Source organism: Chrysemys picta, chromosome 3 (genome assembly GCF_011386835.1).
Source record: "Chrysemys picta bellii isolate R12L10 chromosome 3, ASM1138683v2, whole genome shotgun sequence".
In the NCBI taxonomy this organism is placed as follows: Eukaryota; Metazoa; Chordata; order Testudines; family Emydidae; genus Chrysemys; species Chrysemys picta.
Genome location: NC_088793.1, coordinates 165,393,614 through 165,418,317, shown reverse-complemented (window position 1 = coordinate 165,418,317; position 24,704 = coordinate 165,393,614). Strand labels below are relative to the sequence as shown.

Sequence of the window (24,704 nt, the reverse complement as noted above, 5' to 3'; positions counted from 1 at the left end):
ATGCTGAAATTGTTCCAGAGGCTGGTAGTAAATACAGGCCACAGTTTTACAGTAATTGTTTTCTTCCTGGAATTTTAGAAATTAAATTCAAAAGCAAACGTAGTTGGAAAAGTATTTTTAATATTATTTAATTACACATGTTAAGTGGTCAGTTTTTCTCATTAGAATACAGTACATTAAAGTAGTTGAAGCCATTAAGAAGAGGAGCAGAGCATATGTCTGGAATATCCTGAGAATCTGATTGGCCTTAATATATAGACCCTTCTTCAGTGCTGATATTAAATATTTTTAGGGGAAGTGAGAGAACTGCCTGTGATTGGAGCAGCAGTTGCTTCTGTGTCCTTCACCACACAAGAAGACTTCGGCTGCTGACTGACTCCCTGTACTCCAAATCCAGAGTTTTCCATTGCTCTTGCCCCATCAGTCTTAATAAATAGTATTTTTTTGACTGCTCGTCCCAGACCCAGAATGCTGGCCATTGTGGAACCAGGGCAGCACTTCCTAAATGGAATTGGTCTCCTTGGACTGTTCATATGCACATGCAGCAATGGGTGCAAAGTATTCTGTTGTTTGTCCTTTTTGCTTAGCATAGGTCCTATATCAACTTTGCTCCACTGTAGTCTTCTATAGAGGAAAAAAAACCCACATGATGTTGGAAAGATACATTTGCATCTGAATCAGAACTTAATCAGCAGTAACCCTAGAAGGTGATGTATGTTGTAGATAAGGCTATCAGAAACCACAATTAAAATAGAAATGCCCCAGAACTATGGACTGAATTGTAAGCTTATATTTAGTCCTCTCACAGACAAAATTACCACTGAAGTCAAAAACTTCAGCGTTTGGCCAGTTATTTACATAACCATAGTGCTCTAAATCAGGGATTCTCAACCTTTTTCTTTCTGAGCCCCCTCAGCCCCCAAAATGCTATAAAAACTCCATGGCCCACCTGTGCCACAATAATTAGTTTTCTGCATTATAAAAGCCAGGGCCGGCATTAGGAGTTAGCAAGCAGGGCAGTTGCCTGGGGCCCCATGCCACAGGGCCCCCTGCAAAGCTACATTGCTCAGGCTTTGGATTCAGTCCCGGGTGGTGGGACTCAGGGCCTCGGGCTTCAGCCCCAGTGATGGGGCTTCATCTTTCTGCCCTGATCTCGAGCAAGTCTAATGCTGGCCCTGCTTGGCAGACTCCTTGGGCCCCGGACTCCCAGTTAAGAACCACTGCCCTAAATGCAGTGTGGCTACTTTTCCTCAACTTTTGGTTAAGGCTGCAGTTTTCATTTAGCACCATCTTTGCCTTGAAGAAGAGTGCTCTGATTCTGCACCCAGGTTGTGCTTTGAATAAATTCTTCAGTTTTATCCAGGAGGTTTTATTTCAGCATGCACTTCCCTCAAAATGTATTATTTTCCAGTATATCACCTATGAAGTATGTGTGCATATAAAACATTGGGCTTGACTAGATTGTTTAGGAACAATTTTCCAGCAGGGAGAGGGGGCTAATATTTTGCCTGAGTGCTAAGGTTAAGAAGAAAAATGCATTTTGTGGTTGCTGTATATCTTTATATTTCTCAACCCCATATGTATGCCCCCTGTTCCTTTGATCATATAGTTTATACGAGTTCTACCAGTCTCAATATACATTGAAAATTTGCAGATTATATGTTATGTGGATTAAAAAGTAATCCACCACTTTTAAATTCTAGCTTGTTAGGAGTCCACTTCTGCAAAAAGGAAATAAAGCCATCTGTCTCTTCCATTTCAAGGAGACCAAATGACCTGATGTCATCTTTAAGTTAAACTCCAGGAGATACACAGAAGAGTAGGGAAGTGTGCTCTTTGCAGTGAGAACCTGCAGATTTGAAAGATCTAGGGTTTGTCTGCTCTACAGGTTATGTCAGCATAATTTATGTCGCTCAGGGGAGTGAATAAGCCCCTCCCCCCCGAGCAATATAAATTACATCAACCTAAGCTCCGGTGTGGACAGCACTATAACTACTGCCTCTCACAGAGATGGTTTAAGTATGTTGACCGGAGAGCTCTCTCCCGTCGGCATAGAGCATCTTCACCAGATGCACTACAGTGGTGCAGTTGTGCTGCTGTAGTGATTCTAGTAAAGCCTAGTCCCTAGTCATTCTCTAGGCTGTGTTCGCATAGAGGGGCTATTGTTGTGTTCTTCCTGCAGAAACACCTAAGATTTAGGACAGTAGGTCCATGTTGCCTCTTTAGCGATTAGAAATATGCAGCAAGCCAGTTGCTGCATGCACAATTGTCATTAATGGGGATAGCTCCAAGTGTCTTCAGCACCAAACAAATAAGCCTAAGTTACTTGACCCAAAGTAGTAACTCGCCAGTGAGGAGGGAGGTAGTTCTTCCATGTGAGCCAGCCATTGGAGGGAGACATACAGGCATGCACAGTCAGTACAACAATTCTGGGTCCAAATGCTGTTTTCCATTGTATCAAGGGTGATGGACTGATATCTTTCCACTCTCATTTGGATTCATTTATATAAAAGTAATGGCTGCAAGAACATTGTCCCCCTTTTTTGAAGTGGGCTAGTAATAGTGGTGTTTCTTGTCAGAGTGATGGAAAGGGTGCTAGAGTAATTTAGTGTTTCTGCAGTGTGCATCCAGGTTATTGTCCATGTGTGGGAAGTATTCTGGCAAGAGTAAAGAACGTGTGATAGCGAGGTGGATGAACAATCACATCTCCAGGAGGACACGGAGTCCAAAGTTAGTAGCCTGGAATCTGGCAGAGGTCCAGTAAAAACTATTAGAGATTTTATTTTGGATTGGGAGAGGAGACTGTTTGGATTTACGTTGTGCTAAATCTGTTCTCACACTTTATCCCCCAGTGACTTTATCCACATGGCTTTGCAAGTAAATAACATGCCATATCCAATTTAATATCCATGGTAGCAATGGATTGGTTTAATTATTTTCTTCAATATTTCTTGGTTTAATCTTTTCTGTCTAGCTGAAGTTTTTTATGCTTCACTGGGTCACCTCTAAGATGGTGTCTTTTCAGCCTTTGTACTGAATGGTCTGCGTTCAGGAAAGACATTCTTGGATAGGTTATTCCAACTTTATAGATGACACATTTGGCATCAATGTTTTACAGCGGTTTGGGCACAGTATTTTGTAGGACATAGTTGGCCTCTTCAAATGAGTAGATGCCTAAAAGTTTTAAAAAGTTTAAATTGAAGTCGGTACACTGCACTCTGGCTTAGCCCTGAACCTAAAAAAAAAAAAGTGTTTTTTTTTTTTAATATAGCGCCTTTCATCTTCAAAAACCTTTGCAAACATTAAATAATATGCAGTAATTCTGTGAGGTTTTATTATCCCCATACATATTTTAAATTTTTTAGTGCCACACCATTTCAAAGGGACCTCACTTCAGCCTACAATTTTGGGACTTCAGTTTTGAGTTAGCAGTCAGTTGCAGGCGCTAGTAGTAGAATTTAGAGAGTTTACTACTTGAGGATTTAATACAAACCTCAATTCAGATTAGCAGGATTACTGGAGTGATATTTGTGGTCTTGTTGGTATTGTTGTTTGTCTTTCTTTTGTCAAGAGTCTCACAACTTTTTCCTAAACAACATTTTGAACAAAATCTGAGTCGGCAAAACACTTTTTTATGAGAAACGAAACTTTAAGTAAAGAACACAAAGAACCTCCAATTTTAATTTAGATAGATAGATAAATAAGGTTCTAACCTGGACACTGCCTTTCCCACCTGAAACATATATAGGGTATGTCTAGAGTGGCAGAGTTACAGCGCCGGCAGTTACAATGCTGCTCAGAGAGCGCTGATGGGAAACCGCTGTTGTGTGTTCATACTGTCAGCTGCCTGTGCAAAAGCATGTTCACACTTGCAGCATTTGCAGCGGTATTTGGAGCTGTGCACTCTGGGCAGCTATCTCACGGAGCATCTCTTCCTCTTCTGCCACTAAGAGTTGTGGGAAGGTGGAGGTGGTCGCGGGGCATCCTGAGTCCTGTCCTAATGCCCTGTGATGCATTGCTTCGCATCCCAGCAATCCCTGTGCTTCTGTCCGCATTTGGCGCCATCTTTCAACAGTTTGTGTACTGCCTGCTCTGCCTCTTTGGTCTGCAGGAATGGATCCCGCACTGTTGACCAATATGCTGCTCACTCTCACTAGTGTGTCACGAGTGGCAGTGGAGTTATACCTTAAACTACAAAGACAAGAGAAGTGCAACATTGATCTCGCCATGCGTAGTAGTTACGATGCGAGATTGCTTGTGGCATTCACAGAGGTGCTGACCACAGTGGAACACCGCTTTTGGGCTCGGGAAACAAGCACTGAGTGGTGGGATCACATCATCATGCACATCTGGGATGACGAGCAGTGGCTGCAGAACTTTCAGATGAGGAAAGCCACATTCATGGGACTGCGTGATGCACTCACCCCAGCCCTGTGGCGCAAGGACATGAGAACAAGAGTTGCCTTGTCATGGGAGAAGCGCTTGGCGATTGGAAGCTGGCTACTCCAGACTGCTACCAATTGGCCGCTAACCAGTTCGGAGTGGGAAAGTCGACCTTTGGACTCTTGTTGATGGAAGCGTGCAGGGCCATTAATCGCATTCTGCTCCGAAAGATCGTGACTCTGGGCCACATGCGTGACGTTGTGGATGGCTTTGCACAAATGGGCTTCCCTTACTGTGGAGGGGCGATAGATAGCATGCATATTCCAATTGTGGCACCAGACCACCTAGCCACCGAGTACATTAATCCAGAGGGGTATTTCTCTATGGTTCTCTAGGCACTTGTGGATCACTGTGGGCGTTTCACAGACATTAACGCTGGCTGGTCTGGGAAGGTGCATGACGCACGCATCTTTCGGAACACTGGCCTGCTCAGGAACCTGCAAGCAGAGACTTTCTTCCCGAACCAGCAGATCACCATAGGGGAAGTCGAAATGCCCCTTGTGATTCTGGGAGATCCCGCCTACCCCTTAATGCCATGGCTTATGAAGCCTTACACGGGGCACCTTGACAGCAGCAAGGAGCGGTTCAACAACAGGCTGAGCAAGTGCAGAGTGACTGTTGAGTGTGCTTTTGGCCATTTAAACGTCCACTGGCGCTGCCTATATTGGAGGCTGGACCTGGCTGATGACAATATTCCTATGCTTATAGCCGCGTGCTGTACCCTCCATAATATTTGTGAAGAGAAGGGTGAAAGCTTCACTCAAGGCTGGACCACTGAAGCTCAGCACCTGGAGGCTGAATTTGAACAGCCAGAGACCAGGGCTGTTAGAGGGGCACAGCACACAGCACGGGGCCATAAGGATCAGGGATGCCTTGAGGCAGCAATTTGAAGCTGAAAGCCACTAAGATGCTTTGGAGTGCAGTGCTTGTAATGCTAGGAGGTGATTGTGATGGTGCAGACGATGCACTATGAAGTTTTAAGAAAATTGCCAGTTGTTTTGCAGGGTTCTGTTTGCTTTCAATTAAAGAAATGAAGATTTGTTTTCAAACCAGAACAATTCTTTTATTAAAGAACAACAACCAGAGGAGAGAGACAAAAATAAAATCACATCAGCACTGTGGGGGATGGGGAAAGGAAGGGTCCCAGGAGGAGGTGGGGTCCCGGGATGGTTAAAGATCTGTCTGTGTCGAGGTATCATATGCAACCTTGTCCTTTGGAGTACAGTGCAGCAGGTACTGTACTTCAGCAGGGCTAAACTGCAGAGGGATGGGTGTTGAGTGCAGTGGGTACTGGGAGTCCACAGGGCTGGTCTGTGATGGGGCAGGATTGGAATGCAGCGGGTACAGACTACAGCCAGGAGGTTGATAAGAGTGTGTTGGCAGTGTCTGGGAGGCACATGGGAAAGAGTTTTGCGACAGCGGCTGCAGGAGCGGGCGGACGTGGAGCTGCTTGGTTTGCCGTGCTAGTAGCGTCTGGATCGTGTCCGCTTGGCCCTCCATAATGTTTAAGAGCTGCTCCGTGGCTTCATTCTGGCGTGCCATGTTCTCCTTTCGGTCCCTCTTCTCACTATCCTGCCACTCCTTCGAGTCTTGTTTTTTGGCTGTGGAGTGCATCATGACATCACGCAGAAAGTCCTCTTTAGTTCTTTGTGATCGCTTTCTAATTCTGCGCAGCCATTCAGCGGGTGATAACAAAGAGGGAGGCTGGGCTCCCAAGGTTATCTCTGTGAAGTTTAAATGCAACATTTTACAGAAACAGTATTGTTTACAACACAGAGACCAATGATTCAGTGATTTAAAACACAGCCAGTATTCACATACCTCTCACTAACTGGCTGGCCCCAGGCAAGCACACATGAGCCACACGACCCCCAAAGTGGTGAGTAACCACAGGGGCAGGGTAAATCAGTGTTCCAGGACCCTACTGTACACTGGGCATGTGGCTCTTGGGGAGAGCCAGCATTGTAGGGGTTTTTTTTTATAATCATTACTGTCCCCACACTTTCCACAGGCTGTGTTCATTATGGAAGATCTCGCTGCTGAGGGTGAGCAGGGAATCAAGGGAGAATCTTCTCCAAGACTGCGATTTCCGCCCTGGCCCTTATGCGGCTCACCTGTGTGCAGCAATAGTCACCCACCCCCCACGATGGTAGAGTGTCACGGGAAAGTTACCCTTAATGGGGCAAGAAACAAAGAAGCTCTGCCAAAGACCTGCAGCAGCAGATTGCCCAGTATCTCCATGAGAGTTTCGTGGAGATCTCTGAGGCAGATTTGCATGAAGTGAGGGGGTCAATCAACCGCCTGTTCCACCGCTCAGACTAGGCATGTGGTGGTACTCGCATCATACAGACACAAGTCTGCTTTCTGCAATCCTGCCCCCAACAACTCGTTTCAGCAATTTCCAAAATCAAAGAAACTTACCAGGGGCCTCCTCTCCTGTTTCCGCTTCGCCAAAATCCGACAGCTGTGGCTGGCTAGCCTCCTCCAGGGTAGAGAAGAGCTCCTGGCAGCATGCATCTCTGACCTCCGAGTTGTCCTCTGCCCCTGGGTCCCCCTCCACATCCTCGTCCCAGATTTCCTCCTCCTGGCTCAGTCCACTCTCGACTGGCACGTGAGCCACCAAAGTATCCACACCACAGTGGCCTTCACAGTGGAGGTGGGGTCGCCACCGAGTATCGCATCCAACTCTTTGTAGACCCGGCAGCTCGTGGGTGCAGCACCGGAGCAGTGGTTTGCCTCCCGTGCCTTGTGGTAGGCGTTCTGCAGCTCCTTCACTTTGACCCTGCACTGCAATGTGTCCCAGTCATGGCCCTTTTCTGTCATGCATCGTGAAATCTGTCCATAGGTATCATAATTCCTTCGGCTGGAGCACAGCTCGGACTGGACAGCCTCCTCTCCTTTCAAAATTCCAAAGGAATGAAAGGGGTGGGGCTCATGGTTGGTCACCTGAGGGCAGGGCAGTAGAGTTCAAACCGATGACCAGAGTGGCGAGAACAGGCATTGTGGGACACCTCCCGGAGGCCAATCGCAGCTCTGTAATCAACCAGAGTGTCTACACTGGCACCGCAGCGCTGTAGCCCCGGCACAGAAAGTGTACGCCTCTTGTCGGGGTGGGGTTTGTTTTTTTTACAGCGCTGCAACTGCGCAGTTTCTGCGCACTAAGGTTGGCAGTATGTACACCTCAGGAGTTACAACACAGAAAGCTGCTTTACTGCGCAGAAACTTGACATTGTAGACAAGGCCTTAGTCATAACAAGGGGGCTTGTTTAAAACAGAATGAAATATGCACATAGTATTTATTTGACCCATCACTTCTTGGTTTGCTTAATTGATCTAATTGAAAGTCTGTAGGCTTGTGAATAGGAATTGGTGTTACAAACACCTCTTTAGTTTGTTAATTTGGCTAGGAATATTAACTCTCTTTTGATAACCTTGTAGCTGGGAAGCAGTGGTGACCCTGGCATGAAATAAACAGGCCAGCATTAAAGTGTGTGTATATGTATATATTTAACGCTTATTGCTGCCCTAAAATTTTTTTCCATAATTAGTTTGGTGCATGTGCAATTAATTTGCTGTAGAAAATAATACAGGGGCTGATTCTGGCATCCTTATTCACATTTGAGGTTTATCTTATTTATGAGATTTCCCATTGTTTTTAGTGAAACTAATCATGGAATAAGATACTACTTAATGTGAGTAAGGGTGGCAGAATATAGCTCACAGTAAGTACGTTAGGCTACTGAAGCCAAACCGGGAGATTTTAGGTCGCTAAAAGTCCGGCAGCGCAGTGGGGCTAAGGCAGACTCCCTGCCTGGCCTGGCCCCACACTGCTCCCAGAAGCGGCCGGCATCCCTGAGGCCTCTGGGGGAGGGGGGATGACAGAGGCCTTCACAGGCTGCCCATGTCCCAAGCGCCAACTCCGCAGCTCCCATTGTCCGGGAGCGATGCAGGCTTAGTGCTGCACTGCTAACTGGGAGCCGGCCGAGGTAAGTGCTGCCCGGCCACAGCCTGCACCCCAACCACCTGCCCTAACCTGATTCCCCTCCTGCCCCTCAACCCCCTGCTCCAGTCCAGAAACCCCTCCCACACCCAAACTCCCTCCCAGAGCCTGCACCCTGCACCCCAATTCCTGCCCCAGCCCTGAGCCCCCTCCTATACCCCAACCTCTACCCTTGCCTGGTGAAAGTGAGTGAGGGTGGATAGAGGGAGGGGGTAGGGTGACCAGATCACCCAAGACAAATATCGGGACGCGGGGGGAGTGGGGTGACGCGGGGGGGGCGTGGGGAAAAAAAAAACCCTTCCTCCGCAAGCGCTGGAGGGAGGCCCGGGAGACTCAGGGGAAGCGCGGGGCCGGGGTGAGTAACAGTCCGGCCTGGTCCCTTGCAGGCAGGACTCAGTTGGGTGGTAGGGCGAGGAGGGGGGCGGCCCGCGGGGCCAGGCAGGCTGTTCTCAGCCCCGGCCAGCGGGACTCGGGAGCAGCCGCTGCTGCAGCTCCCACTGCCGCGGGGGCAGGAAGCGGCCATGGCGCTCCGCGGCTGCAGCTCTGGCGCCCCCGAACCCGCCGAGCCGGGGCCTGCTGCGGGGACCCAGCAGCGCGCACGCTGCGCCCAGCCCAGCCCCTGGCCAGGCGCGTCTGGGCTGCTGCCCAGCTGGTGCTATCCCGCGGCGGCCCCGGAGCGGGGGCAGCAGGCCCCAGCCCCCCCGTCCCGCAGGGGAACGAATGGGGCTGGGCTGCCGATGCCTCCGCCCCGGGCCGCCGCGGGATAGCACCAGCTGGGCAGCAGCCCAGACGCGACCGGCCAGGGGCTGGGCCCAGCGTACGCGCTGCTGGGTCCCTGCAGCAGGCCCCGGCTCGGGGGGTTTGGAGGCGCCGCAGCCGCGGAGCGCCATGGCCGCTTCCTGCCCCCGCGGCAGTGGGAGCTGCAGCAGCGGCTGCTCCCGTGTCCCGCTGCCTGGGGGGACAACAACAGCCGCCGCCTGGCCCCGCGGGTCGCCCCCCTCCTCTCCCAACCACCCAACTGAGTCCTGCCTGCTCGGGGCCAGGCCGGACTCTTACTCACCCCGGCCCCGCGCTTCCCCTGAGTCTCCCGGGCCTCCCTCCAGCGCTTGTGGAGGGAGGGGGAATGGTGAGCCCGGGAAAGAGGCGGGGATTCGGGGAGGGAGCCAATCGGGGGAGGAGGGGGCGGAGTCGGGGCGGAGTCGGGGCGGGGGGGGGTGCGAGCACTTCCGGGCTCTAGGCTCCGGGGCATTTCCTTGTTTGTCCAGTGTCCCGACCGCATGTCGGTCGGGACGCGGGACAAACAAGGAAATATCGGGACAGTCCCGATAAAATCGGGACGTCTGGTCACCCTAGGAGGGGGGGATGGAGTGAGGGGGGCTAGGCTTTGGGGAAGGGACGGGGCAGAGGCAGGGCCTCAGGGAAGAAGCGGGGGTGGGGCAAGGATGTTTGGGTTTGTGAGATTAGACAGTTGGCAACCCTAGACTGAAATATTGGGCAGGGATAGTCTTTTCATTCTCTGTATGTATAATACCTAGCACCTGGGGTCCTCTAGGCATGACCACAATACAAATAATAATAATTGAGAAGGAAAAGGTGTCTTTAGTTAAACTGTTTCAAAATGCTGTAGATTTTTGTTTATTTAATCCCAGCTTCTGACAACCTTTTGGGAGAAAAGCTCTTTTTGTAAAAAAATTTAGCACTCCTGTCCTTTTAGCTGAGGCTGGAGAAAATTCTTCCTGCAGTTCTTTACTCCTCAGACTTCTCTAGGAAATATGGGTAGACAAGAATGGATATTCCTGGTACTTCTAAGGATATGGACCGGGGGTGGGGGTGGGGATGGGGGGCGGGGGAGCAGGAGAAGAGAGGAAAATAGAATCTTTCAGGCCTTTCTTATACATCCTAATGAAGGAAGTGAGGCAAAAGCACAATTCCTCTATCCCTCACCCTGTATTTGAAGATCACTTTTAAGGACCAAAAGTGACCAGGGTCTCTGTGTTATATCTTATTCAGAAAGTTTTATTTAAACCTGCAAAATGTCATCTTAAGACAGTGATGAAAGCCAAAGAGCAGATGTGCCTCGCCTCTTGATATGTGATCAAACAGGAATACTAGTATTGTGCACAGAATCAAGGGGAAAGATTTTCCTCGGTTGATGACAAAATCAGTGATATAAAATGGTTCTGGCTGGCTCAGCATAAGCTCTCTGGAAAGCGGGCGATGTGGGGGTGGGTGGGTGGAGTAAAACTGATAGATTTATTTTTTGAGTTTAGTCTTTATTTGGCAAATAATTTGGTTTGTTAAAATTAATAAAATTAATTAATATAAAAGAAAGGTGCCATAGGGAATCCATGCTTAGTCAACTATTGATTAATATGAAAATATAGTGAAAACAGCACTTCACAAAGTCTGTGTACTTCTTTTTTTAAAAAGAGTGCAAGCTAATCTCCATTGATAGGATGAGAAAGGATGGCGGTAGTTCTAATTAATGCTATGAGCTGCACTGGCTGTCTGTTGACTTCTGGGTGGACATGAGGATGTTGATTCCGACCTATAAAGCCCTAATCGGCTGGGACCATCCAGCTTGAGAGATTGCCTCTCACCTTGTGCCTTACTGCTGCAGTTTAAATCTGAAGAAGCTCGCAAGCTGGAGCTCCCTTGGTATATAAGAGAGGGAGTGGCTGGCAGGATGGTCCCTGTAACAGCCCCATAACTTTGAAATTCACTGTTCATCTTGGTCTTAAATAGCCTGGTACTCAGGCAGTGCTGCAAAGCCCATTTTCTTTAGTAAGCATTAGGGGAGGATAGAGGTGGCAGTGCCTGGATAAGTGGGTGAGTGTATTTTTGAAGTCTTTTTTGTAATGTTTATGCATTGTATTTGTAACGGAATGCAATGATGCTTGGAATGGATACGTGTTTTTACGTGTGTTTATTTAAATATAGTTATAAAAATAATATTTCCTCCTCTCCCGCCCGGCAATATCTAGTTTTAGGAGAGCAGTTTTGTGCTGTGTTTTAAGTGTGTGTGTTTATATAGTATTAAATTTTTCTTATTGTAAATTGTTATGCAGATAATACTCCGAGAGCCCTGGCAAGTGTTGTTTTAGAACCAGGATTTATTATATAATGATTAAAATGTTTGTAACATGCAATTATTATATAGTAAGGTTGGAATATTCAAAGAAGCTTAAGGGCGCTGATGTCCAGTTGGACATCTGACTGCCTTAGGCCCCATGGAAAATCTCACTGTACTTGCACTATATTTGCACTTCTATTGCACTTTCCATTTGTGGAGCTCAAAGGCCTTTCAAAGCCCGTGGTAAAGCCAGGAATTGAACCCATATCTCCTGACTTCCAAATTCTGTCTCATCCATATAAGGCCTACATTGCTTTACCTCTCTAAGTTTTTTAAACTGATCCACCACTCTTTTATGAGCACCTATTATCATATTAAAATTGAATTTTTGTTCTTCCTCTTTGTGACTGCTTAATAATAATAATAAAGTGAAAATAATGTTGGTCTTTACAGGGAGATTGACTGGAATAACTATTGTGAAATAAGCTATTCCTGAATAGCTCCCCAGATGGACACTCTCTTCAGGAATAAAAGTCACTTTTATGCTGGAATACCAACTCTGCTTTGCGAGTGGAACTATTCCAGAATAAAAGTAATTTTTATTCCAAAAGAGTGTATCCACATGGGGAGCTATTCTAGATTAGTTTATTCTACCATAGCTATTTCAGTAAATTTCCTTGTGTAGCTAAGGCCTATTTAAAAAAAAAAAAATTACTAAATGAATATACTGACTTCAGGAGAAGGGCTCTCTAAAGTTGGATTGGCTAATGAGAACAAAATCAGAGACCAAACAAAAATATTTGATAAGGCATGGGTCTATCATGCCTAGGTTGTGTCTGTGATTTCTTTTTTTTCTTCTAATTTTTAGCTTCATACTATTATTTTGGGTTTATTAATGGGAAAAATAACTCTCAGTTCACAAGATTTGAGTGTTAAGGCATTGGATTGAACTCCAGATACAGATTCAAATCTCGGATCTTCTACAGAGTTCCTAAATGATCTTGGGCAAGTCATTTTAATCTTTTTGTCTCCATTCTCCATCTGTAAAATGTAGATGATAACACCCTTATGAGGCCGGGGAGCAGTATGAGGATAAATTTTCTGTTTGAAGTGTTCAGATGTTCTGATGATGTGAGGGCGTATAAATACACTAATACACAGTAATGTGAATATAATGCACACACTTGTGTGTGTGTACGCAGACATTACTTATAATTGTAAGTAAGATGGCTACTTACCATATACATCAGTAGGCATCTCTAAGTTCTGTGTGTTTCATGGTAAAGTTATCATACTGCCTGGACAATTATGAAAGCTGGATAACAGCAGCTATTTTTAGCTGCTAGTAAATGTCAAGATGTAAAGTGGTTTGAAAAATAACTTTAACCAACTGTATGGTGGTTGCATTGCTGAACAGTGGTTATCGCTTGCGTCTTTCTAATAATCACCATAGCAACTTAGTAAAAACTGAAAATAACTGATGACTGCAGTTTCATGTCAAATGTTACGTGTGGGCAATGTACTATCAATTTAAAATGTCACTACATTTAGCTAAATGATGCATAATTTGATGAAAGCACTTTGTTACTTCTCTTCAGCAGAACGAAAATGATAGCTGGTTCTTACTCACTATTCATCTTTCTACAATACTTGTTAAAAGCAAATGACCTTTTTAGCTTGAAGTGCAGCCCTCCAAAACGCACTCACCAAAAAAGAACCCAGGGGAATTTTGCTACCAAGCCGTTTCATTTTTAGTATTTATGCCCAGGAGAAAGTTGCACCTTTTTAAATTAAACTGGGTTTAAACTAGCTTAGTAATAGCAGAGCAAACCCCCTTATTTTGGTTTGAGAGGCTTCTTTTGCTTTATCTTAAACCACTTCCTAATTGATTTTAGCTAAACGGAAATAAGCTCTAGCCCTCAAAATTAAATAATCACTTCATTATATTTTTTGAAAAGTCTGTCTCCCCTTTTCTAACTCCATTATGTTTTAGCCCAAGAAGACAAATCTTGTCAGGGAAGTGTATGACTGTTAAGAAGAATAGTTTAAATTAAAAAATAGTATCTAAAATATGTGCTCTTCTCCTCCCATTTGGCTTTATCTTCTTTGTCAGCGGGGATTGTCCTTATTTAGCCTAGTTCAGAGTGGGACATGTAACTATTATGGAGCTGAAATTAGTAGAATGGCAGGAATTGCCCCACAGGAGGTTTCTCTAATGTTTCTGACACTTCTTCCCTTTCACATGCATTCAATCCACTTTGTGCCAGATTTTCAGTGGTGCTGAACACCGGCAGCGCCTGCTGACTTCAGCATCTCTGAAAATCAGGCCTCTTTTGAATAGTTCAGTTACATAGCACTTCAAGCCAGTATTCAGGACTGGCCTGGGGGCACCAAAGGTTTAGAATAAGGCTAGGTTATAGGTCCTTTAGTGGAGGTTAATTGTGGGAGAGTTAGCACCTCTGAATGGGGCTTGGGAGAATTCAATTTAAAAAAAAATAATGTTGATGGATAATATCAATGTTTATTTTTAAGCACTGTTTCAATTTTTATCTATTTAAATGTTCACAGTTGTGGGAAATTAGCGGGGAGGAGACGTCAGACACTGGGAAGGTCCAGACAAATAATTTAATGACAGCAAACATTGAGATTCCAAAAAGTTTAAGCTTTATAACCATTAAAACACAAACTGTCAAATCACATGTCAAAATATAGAAAGTAAATATCCTTAAATCAAACTCTGAAGCATGTTCTCGATGTGTTACTCTATGTTCTCAAGCAGCGTTTGGCTTAGTTTGTCTATCTGTAAATTTTAATTATTATTAATGGAAACGTATGTATTTTTTGTCAGTGTGCGTATGCATGGGGAAATCAATGTTTACTGACCATTTCTGACAAAAATCTAATTCTTCCCCTACCTATACAGCAGCTGCTTCTGGAGCTCCTTAAAGATTGTCTACGACATTAAAGTTGCATTTAAAATTCAATGCTGGAATATAGTTTTAAAAGATTTTGTTGTATATTTTGTTTGTTTTTGGGGAGCTGTAGAATGTGCTTCGGAATCTATTTTACTTGTCAAGTGTAAGTCTTTCTTTGAGTTCAAACCCGTTAAGATTCATTCATTTTCACTGATCTTTAGTAATATCTTATCCTAATTCATATTGTTAACTATGCTTCGTGTTTATGTGTTACAGGGATCCCTTGGAGTTGGCCCTGGGCATGGACAACTATTTCCAGTCCTGGAGGAGAGTAGTAACTAGTGGAGTGGCATTCAAGACAAACCAGAAAACGTGCTGAGGATATCCAAAGTGTGACAGGAAGGGGCAGCCTTCCAGCCCAACAACTATGCCTTTCGGGCTGAAATTGCGACGGACCAGGCGCTATAATGTCCTCAGCAAGAACTGCTTTGTGACACAAATCCGTCTGCTGGACAACAATGTGATTGAGTGCACGCTCTCAGTGGAGAGCACAGGGCAGGAGTGTCTGGAGGCTGTGGCCCAGAGGCTGGAATTACGTGAGGTAAGGGTGACCCAGGGAAGGCCATCTGTCAGTTGTAATTGAACATATTTTTAGCTCAAGCAATTTGTCATTTAGAATCTGTTTATTAGAATCATTTATTCTTTGTGTTGGCCTGATCTTATCAGTAAACGGAACTTTGGCAAACGTAGTCTGGTTTAATGAAAACTGAGGACAGCACACTGCCTATAGTTTGTACTGTGATTTACATTCATCCTCACTGGGAAGAAATCTACATGATCTGAAAGAAAGCTTTCTTCTTTGCTTATGAAAATAAATGTGTATTACTTTACCTTTGAGTGGGTAGCTGATAATTTCCACATTTGGGCATCACATCAAAAATGTTAAAACTCCCACTTGTGGCAGAGCCAGTAGACTAATGTTCTTTTGTTGTTGTTGTTGAGAAAGGACTAGTTGTTAAGGACCAAAGTACAATATATATTAATTTAACTGTGCACATTTTGGGCCAAATCCTAAGGTTTTTACATAGTCCTTAGTAAGACAAACTGGAAATAGACTTCAGGATTTGTTTCTTTTTCATTCTTTATATGTATAATTGAATTTATTTCTTGGTAGCATCCCTGTTGTGTAGACAATATGTGTGTGTGTATATATAGTTTCAGTATTTGGATGTATTAAAAAAGAGATGATTAAAATACATGATAATCAGATCCTTCCATCAGTTTAGCATAGTGACATCTCTGTTTGGAATCCATGTTTTGTGGGAAGTTTCAGTCCAAAAGAAACATGATTGAGAAAGTTGAGTGGGTAAAAAATGAAGTTTAGAAGAACTTGACTTACACCTTAACTAAAGCTACATGTGATAGCTATGTAATGGCTGACTGTTCCTTAAGACACATCTTCCTGCATTAGGCGGTATCTTTGGCCCTGGTTATGTTGGTTTTATTTTGATGTAACATCATTGATTTCAGTGACTCCACTCTCTGATTTACAATGGTGGGAATCTGGTCCATTGTCTTTTGAATTTGGACAGCATATAACACTATTTTAATATGAGAATAGGCATTGGTAGGAGCAAGTTACTTATTTATTAAAACATACAGAGAAATTGAGTAGTGTATGTGGTGAAATCCTGTGGATATGTGAAGGGTTTCTTTTGGCAGCTTTTTATGGTGTATAGTTATTCTCAAAATTTGTTGAGAGGCTGAGCCTTCCCATCTTATATCTCGTCCTTCTTTATTTTCTACTTTGTGCAATAAGATTGAATGGGTATTTTTTAGAATTGATTTAATAAGAAAGATACTTTTTTTTTTTTTTGAAGTTTAGATACTGTGGGCCAAATATTGTGCTGACTTACATCCTGTGAAGCCCTGTTGACTATGGTGCGCCTGCACAGAATATAAGTCAAGGCAGGGATTGGCCCGTTGGGTTTGGACTTCCTCTGTGAAGTGTACACCTTCCTGTCCACATTTATCTCCAGGTTTCTGTTGCAGAGACTTGCTGATTAGTCCTGGGTCTTTCATTTACAATCCATATTTCTCCAAGTCCTGCATAGCTGGCAGGTGGCTTCAGTGCTTTGTGAGCCTATGTTATGTCTTAGGTTGTGCCAGGGTGGAAACCAATTCTCTGAAGGCATGTAGGGCAAAATTCACATGAGCTGTAAACAGATGCTACTCCAGAGATATCTATCTTAGGTACTTATATGGTCCCTGTAGTATCTGAGCACGTCACAATCTTCAATGTATTTTTCCTCACAATACCTCTGTGAGGTAGAGAAGTGCTATTATCCCCATTTTACAGGTGCAGAACTAAGGCACAGAAAGGTTGTAACTTGCCCAAGGTCAGAAAGGAAGTCTGTCAAGGATCAGGGAATTGAACCTGGGTCTCTCACATGTCAAGCTAGCACTCTAGCTACTGGACCACTTAGAGTGGCAGCTTTATGGCCATTTTCATGTTTTTAGTTGAGTTACAGCAGTAATGAATTTGGCCCTTAGAGTCAATGTCCAGATGACGATAAGATTTACAATTTACATTGCTCTGGCATTTGGGTGTTGGAATGCTGTCTAAAGTGACCTCGTTTATGGAATTCACTTTTGGTCTTACTGTCCTTGCTGGTCACCTGACAGTGCTAAAACATGAAGCAGCTATGGCTTAACCCAGTTAAACATTTTGCAAGTTAATGGGATAGAAGTCAGGACACGAGTTAGAAAAACACTTAGTTTGGTACCTTAGAGACTAACAAATTTATTAGAGCATAAGCTTTCGTGGACTACAGCCCACTTCTTCGGATGCATATAGAATGGAACATATATTGAGGAGATATATATACACACATACAGAGAGCATAAACAGGTGGGAGTTGTCTTACCAACTCTGAGAGGCCAATTAATTAAGAGAAAAAAAAGTACTCCTGTTCTTCTTTTTGCGGATACAGACTAACACGGCTGTTACTCTGAAACTTAGTTTGGTGTCAGTCTGTTTCCACTGAAGAAAAAAGAGGAAGTCAGTGTGTGACTACCCCACACTCTGGTTCTCAGAATCTATCTAAACCATCCTTGAGGCTAGACAGACTGGAAAACTTTTAATTCGATAGAGGGACGGGAAGAAGGGTGCTTCAGCCTCTCTAAATGGATGGATGCGTGAGGGAGTGAATCAAGAAGCCTGAGTAGCTAAAGGCAGAGCCCCTACTCTTAGAGTTCTGAGGCATTCAGCCATTGGCATTAGCCTAATTCTTGACCCAAAGGGGAGGTTTCTCCCCTTGGGCAGTGCTGGACAGCCATATCGGCATCCTTCTGTACTTCTCACCATAACAGGCTTAATGTCCAGCCTTTGCTGTCTCACTGCTTTTGGCAGGGGTGGGAGATTTTCAGGGGTTTTCCTTTTCAGATGCTCCCTATACCCCATGTATCAATTTGGGGTACTGCATTTAGCGTTCCCAATATTTAAGCTGACCCAAAAGACGAAGAAGAGAGGGTACTGTGGTTACCTTTAACTTAGTTTTTCCTAGTTTAAACTAGTTCAAATGAACATCTACCCAGTGTCTGAGGATGAAAGGGTCAGACCAGTATGCTTAGTCTTTGCAGCTCTGAGACTATACCATTACTCCCATCTAGTTTCAGCATGCCTATCCTTGCATGTCTTAACTTAATCTGAGCACAGTGTTGTTAGTAGTATTCACTTATCGTTCCTTTTTGATCTATTTCTCATGGTTTTCTTATTACACTTTTTTAAAAAATGGTGTAATTAGTTTTTTAATTTCCTTTAGTGAAGTTCTTTACTGCTGGGAAAGTTTCTTAATCTAGATTCCTCCACCAGAACTAATGTTCTTAGTTGATTGATAGTAGAAATGTCATTGGAATTTCCAATTTTCATGTCTCCACCTGCTGGTAGGAGGTCATATTACTCATGTGATTACTCAGGCTGACAGTTTTCTTAAGTACAGCTGGGAAATCTGATAACTTATCACATTTAATGTGACACCATCACAAATAGTTTTTCCAACAGCAAGTTGTGATGTCACAAATGGCAGATAGGGTATAAATAGATGGAGAAGATTAAAATGTATAGACAGTTTTCACACAAATATCAATAGTGATAAAGAATGAAGGAAGAATCCCCTCTGTGCGTGTGTGCACACATACAGGCAGAAAATGTGGCAGCGAATCAGAATTTTAAATAGAGTGTTTTTCATTAGCTGTTAGTAGCTTTTAGATTTTAGTAGCTGCACGTTTTGTGGTGCATTTCATTAAAGCTCAGAGCAAAGTGTAGATGTTTTGAGAGTCAAATCCTGTCTCCTCTCCTAAAACTGCACAGGTCCCAGTCAGTGTAACCAATGTAATTGTGCTGAGATAGGGGATTTGTACAGAGGAGACTCACTCTTCAACAGTGAGTCCAGTTGTGCAGTGAACTCTATTGCCGTGGTTCTCAACCGGGAGTCCGGGGTCCCCTGGGGGGCTGCGAGCAGGTTTCAGGGAAGCCACCAAGCCTAGGGCCCAGGGCATAAAGCCGAAGCCCTGCCGCATGGGGCTGAAGCCGAGGACCTGAGCCCTACCATTTGGGGCTGAAGCCGAAGTCTGGTCAATATAGCTTCACAGGACCCTCTGTGGCATGGAGCCCCAGGCAATTGCCCAGTTTGCTACTCCCTAATGCCGGCCCCGGCTTTTATATGCAAAAAAACAGTTGTGACACAGGTGGACCGTGGAGTTTTTATAGCATGTTGGGGGGTTTATAGAAGGTTGAGAACCCCTGCTCTATTGCATGGGGCTGGCAGATCCACCTCCTCACAGGGCCACCTGCCTTTGGGAGCAGTAGTACACAGAACTATGCCAAAGACAGAAAGAAGTTCTGTTTCCCGAAGGATTTTGAGATTTTTGAAATTTGTCTTCATTCCGATTTAGAACAAAAACTGAAAAACAGAAGTTCTCCAGAAAGGAAAATACCCCTCTTCTCCCCCCGGCCGCCCGATTCATTTCATTCAAATGTTTTGTTTCAGTTTCAACTTTTTAAACTTTGATTATATTATAGTAGTGTGTAATACAAAATGCAAATAGTCTATATAAAAGTAGTTTCAAAACAAACAAAAAAAAGCATTTCTTTCTGAAAATGTCAGAATGCCTCAGAAATTTTTCCTCCATTTTTTTCTGAAATAAAATTCTGACAAAATCAGCCCAGTTTCGCAAAATGTTTGGATTTATTTAGAGCTGCCTGTTTCTACAGAATATAGTTCTGTCACTTTTTCTTTGACCAGCTCTGCAGCCAGCAGCCAGCAAACTGATCTACTGCTTCCTCTGAATTGTGGGGCAAGCCTTCTAAGCCTTAACAGAACCTCCATGCATCAAGATGCAGTGTCTCAGGCTAGGCATGGGGAAAGTTTAGGCCAAAGAGCAGTCTTGTTTCTTGTCCTGCACCAACTCTGCACAATGTCTCCTCCCTGAAAATTGCCTCTCTTCTCTCTCACTAACCCTGAGTCTTACCCTCACCTTGCCTTTATCTAGATAGTTTTTGTAATCCTGCTTTAATCTCTTTTGTAAAATTGTATATTTTTGTGTCTAACTAAAAATCACTATTTTAGACCTTGGGGTGTCTAGTGATGTTAATTGTATGAAAGACTCTATTAAAAATAAACCGTAATTGTGTTTTTAATTTGATATACTTGTACTAGTTCTCCTGTTATATAACTTCCAGGTGTTTTGTAAATTGTACCATCAGGATCAGAAATAAACACACCTTTCAGTCAGGCTGACGTGTAAGGAAAATATTTTGTTAAAAACAAAACTCAATTTGCTTGAGTTGACTATGTGTGTTGTTGTGGAAGAGCTGTCAATCACTATACCACACATGACTGAAAAACAGAATTTAATGGGTTATGCATATTTTTATTTGATCTCCAGGGAATACAGTTCTTTCCCTGACTGAGTCAGGAGTCAAGTATAGGTCAGCTGAAAATGTAGCCATGTAACTACTATAAAATCAGCTTGAATCCTTTCTAGTAAGCATCAGCTTGAAGACCTGATTCATTTTGAGTTGTTGACAGTTATCAGTTGTAATAAGATAACGTTTTATGTAAGCCTTGTAGGCCTTAATTTTTTTGTACTTTTAGCATTATATCATCTTCCACAAACACACACACACACAGCAGGAAAGGAATTTAGCATAATAGGACTTACACCAGTTCTTTTATTGGAGAGGAGTATCTGTATTAGCTATTACAGAAGAATTTTGCTGTGCTAGCTGGCTATGAAACTGTTTCTTTTTTATTTTGGTTAAGGATATGTAAATCAATAATGCACTTTTTTACTGATTAATAGATTAGTTGGTTGATATTAAGCATGCACTGCAAACTTTACCTTGATATTATGCTACTCTCAGTAGCCAGACATAATGGGGTTGGGTGTAAGAAAAATGGCACCTCTAGCACCATATGGTGCCACAGAACTTCACATGGATCACTGGTTCAGTACCAAGGCAGAGGGAAGAGTGCTACTTACTGAATCATCAGCACCTCTTACTACAGTACTCTGGGCTTTTTTCTGAAGAGTTCCCATCCAAGTACTGGCTGGACATAACAGGAAGTCCTGCATTCTGCAGTCCTACTGCCTCAAATGTGTCTGACTTGTCTCAGTCTCAGACTAAACAGGATTATACCCAATCAGTACATGAATGGGAGAACCTTCCAAGAACAAGCAGCTGTAGTAAGTGGTGATCTCCCCTCTAAATCAGTATTGAACTGATATCCTAGCATGGAATTAGGGGGAACTCTTCTATTAGAGGTATGCTGATGCTTTATGGCTAAAGCAGCAGGGACTCTTCCTCTTGCTTAAAGTTCAATTTATACTTGGCTTTATAGCTGAATATACCAATAAGTGTTGAGTCACTAGAGTCCTTTGATTTAAGTTAATTACTTCAATAGGTGTTATTAGTCTTTCTCCTCCAGGCATTCCCACCATGGTGTCTGACAAATGAGTAGGGACGTCTCTATTATAGACTGAAGGTTACAGTAGAAGTTTAGCGTTCGGAACCGACCAGTCAACCACACACTTCATTTGCAATCAGGCAGCCACAGAGACGGGGAAAAAAAAAAGGCAAATACAGTACAGTACTGTGTTAAAAGTAAACTATTAAAAAAATAAAGGGAAAGCAGCATTTTTCTTCTGCATAGTAAAGTTTCAAAGCTATATTAAGTCAGTGTTCAGTTGTAAACTTTTGAAAGAACAACTATAAGGTTTTGTTCAGAGTTACAAACGTTTCAGAGTTACAAACAACCTCCATGCATTCCCAAGGTGTTTGTAACTCTGAGGTACTACTGTATAGCAAACATTTATTAAACTGAAAGTTGTGGGATTTTTAAGCCTTTACAACAAAGTTTTGTATTAATAAAGGTCTCATTGTTCATTTTTAATGAATTGATTATTATATCTTTGAACCCACCATGTAAAGTGCATTAATGCACTTTAACTTCACACCTTCAGTTAATTTGGCTCACCTTTGTTGTGTCCCTGGGTAGACATGTCCTCAGTGAAAACTTCCCAACTGTAAGAACAGTAGGACAGTGGAACAGACTGCCTAGGAAAGTTGTAGAATCTCCTTCACTGGAGGTTTTCACAAAGGAGGCTGGATAGCCATCTGTCTTGGATGGTTTAGACACAACATATCCTGCATGTTGGTAGGGGGCTAGACTATATGACCCTTGCGGTCTCTTTTAACCCTATGATTCTAAGAGGCCAACAACTGAACAGATATTGAAATGTTCTGCCCTTTCATCCCTATAGTTGGGGTCCCTCCACGTCAGGGTTGAGGTACATTAGTAGAACAATAGGAGGAAGGGTTATACTGGTACCCAGTTTAAAGTAAAACTAAACATTTCAATAAAGTCTTTGATAAAAATTTCAATAAAAATATATGAAATATATTAAAAAGTATATTAAACCCTGTAAAATGGAAACAATGTTGAAAATGTTGGAACTTTTTGCAACTTTTTATTTAAAGAAAAATTCCAACCACCTCAAATTCTGATGAAAAGGTGTATTTAAATAAAAATGTATAATACGATGCATATTATAGGCAAGGGTGTTTGAAAATTGTGACTTCTGCCCTACTCTTTACAGTTGTTTGGTAAGGTGAGGCAAACAGTCCCTGTTTTGTTTAAAATCAGTGTAGAATTTCCATCAATATTTTAAAGGAATGGGCAGAATAAAACATTTAGAGGCAACAATGCATCCCAAAGTATAAACTTAAAAAAATAATAATCACACAGTTAAAACTAATTTCCTGCTACATAATCATTCCATATATGTAATCATCAAATGAATGTTCCTTCCTTACTAATTCATTGCTAGGTTAGATTAGATTTAGTTGCAGGTGGGAGGAGAGGAGAGATTGCAAGGAAAAGGAATGTGTGGGAGTAGAATAAAGTATAGTAATTTTACCACCTTTCAGAAGAAATCTTTTAATACATGAACTCTTGAAACTAACTAGTTCACATTCAACATGAAATGACACAGGCCTTACTGAAGATACTGTACTGAACTTTCAAGTTATTAAAGGGCTTGCAGTAATCTGTGTCATCTTGGATTTCCAATGTCAGCGATCTTAAAAATCACCCAAATAACCAAGATTATTTGTAGTCTAAAGTTTACATCTGTTATTCAAAGGCTAGGAAAAAATATATAAATACTGTGAATAAGAGGCTTTGAACAGCAGAAGTCATTTTACCCTGGGAATAAAAACTAAGAAAAAAATAAAACCAAACATTTTGAACTACTTTAAACTTTCCAAGGAAAATGAAGTGAATTCACCTCTGACTTCTAAACTTCTGGCATGTTCTGGTAGATGTAACAGGCAGTCCAAGGGCAGTATGCATCTCAGATAATTGAATAATGACCTGTGGAAGAAAAGGTGGAAAGTACAGTGGGCATTTATGGAATGTAGAAGAAGTGATATGCTAAATGCTATAAGGGAGGAGAAGTAAGTCACAAACTGAAAGGCTGGATACACTTGTGAGTGCACAGACTAGTTTTCTATGTATGTGATAAATGACTCATAAAAAAGCTGTACCAATTAACTGAATCTCAGCTACCTGACTTAAAAGAAAAGAAAGTTCACTGAGGCATTAATTCTTGACACTTTCAAATATTTTATAATGCTAAAGGAATTAAACAACCTGAAGATTAGTGACCTCCTGTATAGCAAGGTTTATAATTCACAAGTACGGAGACTCTGCCTTCTGGGTATTGTCACGTAATAGAGTGCCTTTCATCTCTAGGCAAATGATTCAGAACAAGCCCAGATATATCATTCCCAAAAGTTGGTACCCTCTGATGGCTCTTTGGGTGAAGATAAATAGCTCATTTCACACAGATCACCAGTTTTCATTGGACAAGTATCCACATAAAAAAACCACAGCCACAACTAGCAGAAATTGCAACACTGTAGACTGTTTCAGCAAAGAGGCCAGTAGTGACTGAAGCAGCACTTGCAATGAACTGTACTTCAAAGTGGTACTGTGAGGGGAAGTTTGCGATGGCACTACCCCGGGTGTACCCATTTTGTGGATAGAAAGAGAACATGTTGCTAGAATTCAGTCTGGTACCTTTCACACACATACAAAGAGCCGTAGTGAAAAAAAAGTTGGTACAGTTTTCTTCCAGAGTTTTCTAAAAATTGCCTTATGTTCCACATGGCACCAGGCTTATATACATGACATGGAATTTCTTGGAATGTACATGTGTTTCTTAGACAGTGGATATACATGCAGAAATATCAATGATTTCTAACACATGCCAACATCACACTTTAAGGGCTTATTAGTACTAGAGCTGGCCAGAAAACATTTGTTTTGGGGGGGAAAATTGAGCTGTTATAATGTGTTTTCATATTGATACAGAAAGAATTCGAGACCTTTCAAAACTTCATGAAAAAAGTCTTAATGTGTATAAAATCTTTTACTTTAATCCTAAAGTTCCATGTGTAGATTCTTTGTATCTCATTGTGCTAGATGGGGGGGGGGGGGGGGGGACCCTACCACCACACCCCTCTCAAAACCCTCCTATAGAAGAGGTATTTTTCAACTTAGCAGTTGGCATCTATTTTCTCTGCAACAGATGCATATCTACACCGCAGTTTTACAGCCTCACAGCCCAATCCCTGTGAGCCTGAGTCAGCTGACACAGGCCAGCTGTGGGTATTTAATTGCTGAGTAGACCTATCATTAACGTT

At 43.0% G+C, this 24,704-nt stretch overlaps 2 protein-coding genes and 1 long non-coding RNA gene across 8 annotated transcripts in view; 2 read left to right on the top strand and 1 right to left on the bottom strand.

Moving 5' to 3' along the window:
* LOC135982602 (centromere protein F-like) overlaps positions 1-24,704 on the top strand; it is a 402,988-nt gene that overhangs the window by 219,919 nt on the left and 158,365 nt on the right. The gene's annotated exons all lie outside the window — the stretch shown is intronic.
* PTPN14 (protein tyrosine phosphatase non-receptor type 14) overlaps positions 1-24,704 on the top strand; it is a 182,574-nt gene that overhangs the window by 65,802 nt on the left and 92,068 nt on the right. For 3 of the 4 annotated variants that reach the window (XM_042850214.2, XM_005288723.4, XM_005288722.4), the window contains exon 2: positions 14,708-15,032. In XM_042850214.2, the coding sequence (XP_042706148.1) occupies positions 14,859-15,032 (174 nt within the window). In that variant the 5' untranslated portion in view covers positions 14,708-14,858. Of the gene's footprint in view, positions 1-14,707; positions 15,033-24,704 lie in introns of those variants that run through there. The other variant, XM_065589464.1, reaches the window with a different exon arrangement.
* Positions 1-24,704, bottom strand: part of LOC112058725 (uncharacterized) — a 51,006-nt gene that overhangs the window by 12,395 nt on the left and 13,907 nt on the right. For 2 of the 3 annotated variants that reach the window (XR_006174388.2, XR_002887881.3), the window contains exon 3: positions 23,285-23,370. This is a non-coding gene — a long non-coding RNA (uncharacterized LOC112058725). Of the gene's footprint in view, positions 1-7; positions 625-23,284; positions 23,371-24,704 lie in introns of those variants that run through there. The other variant, XR_006174389.2, reaches the window with a different exon arrangement.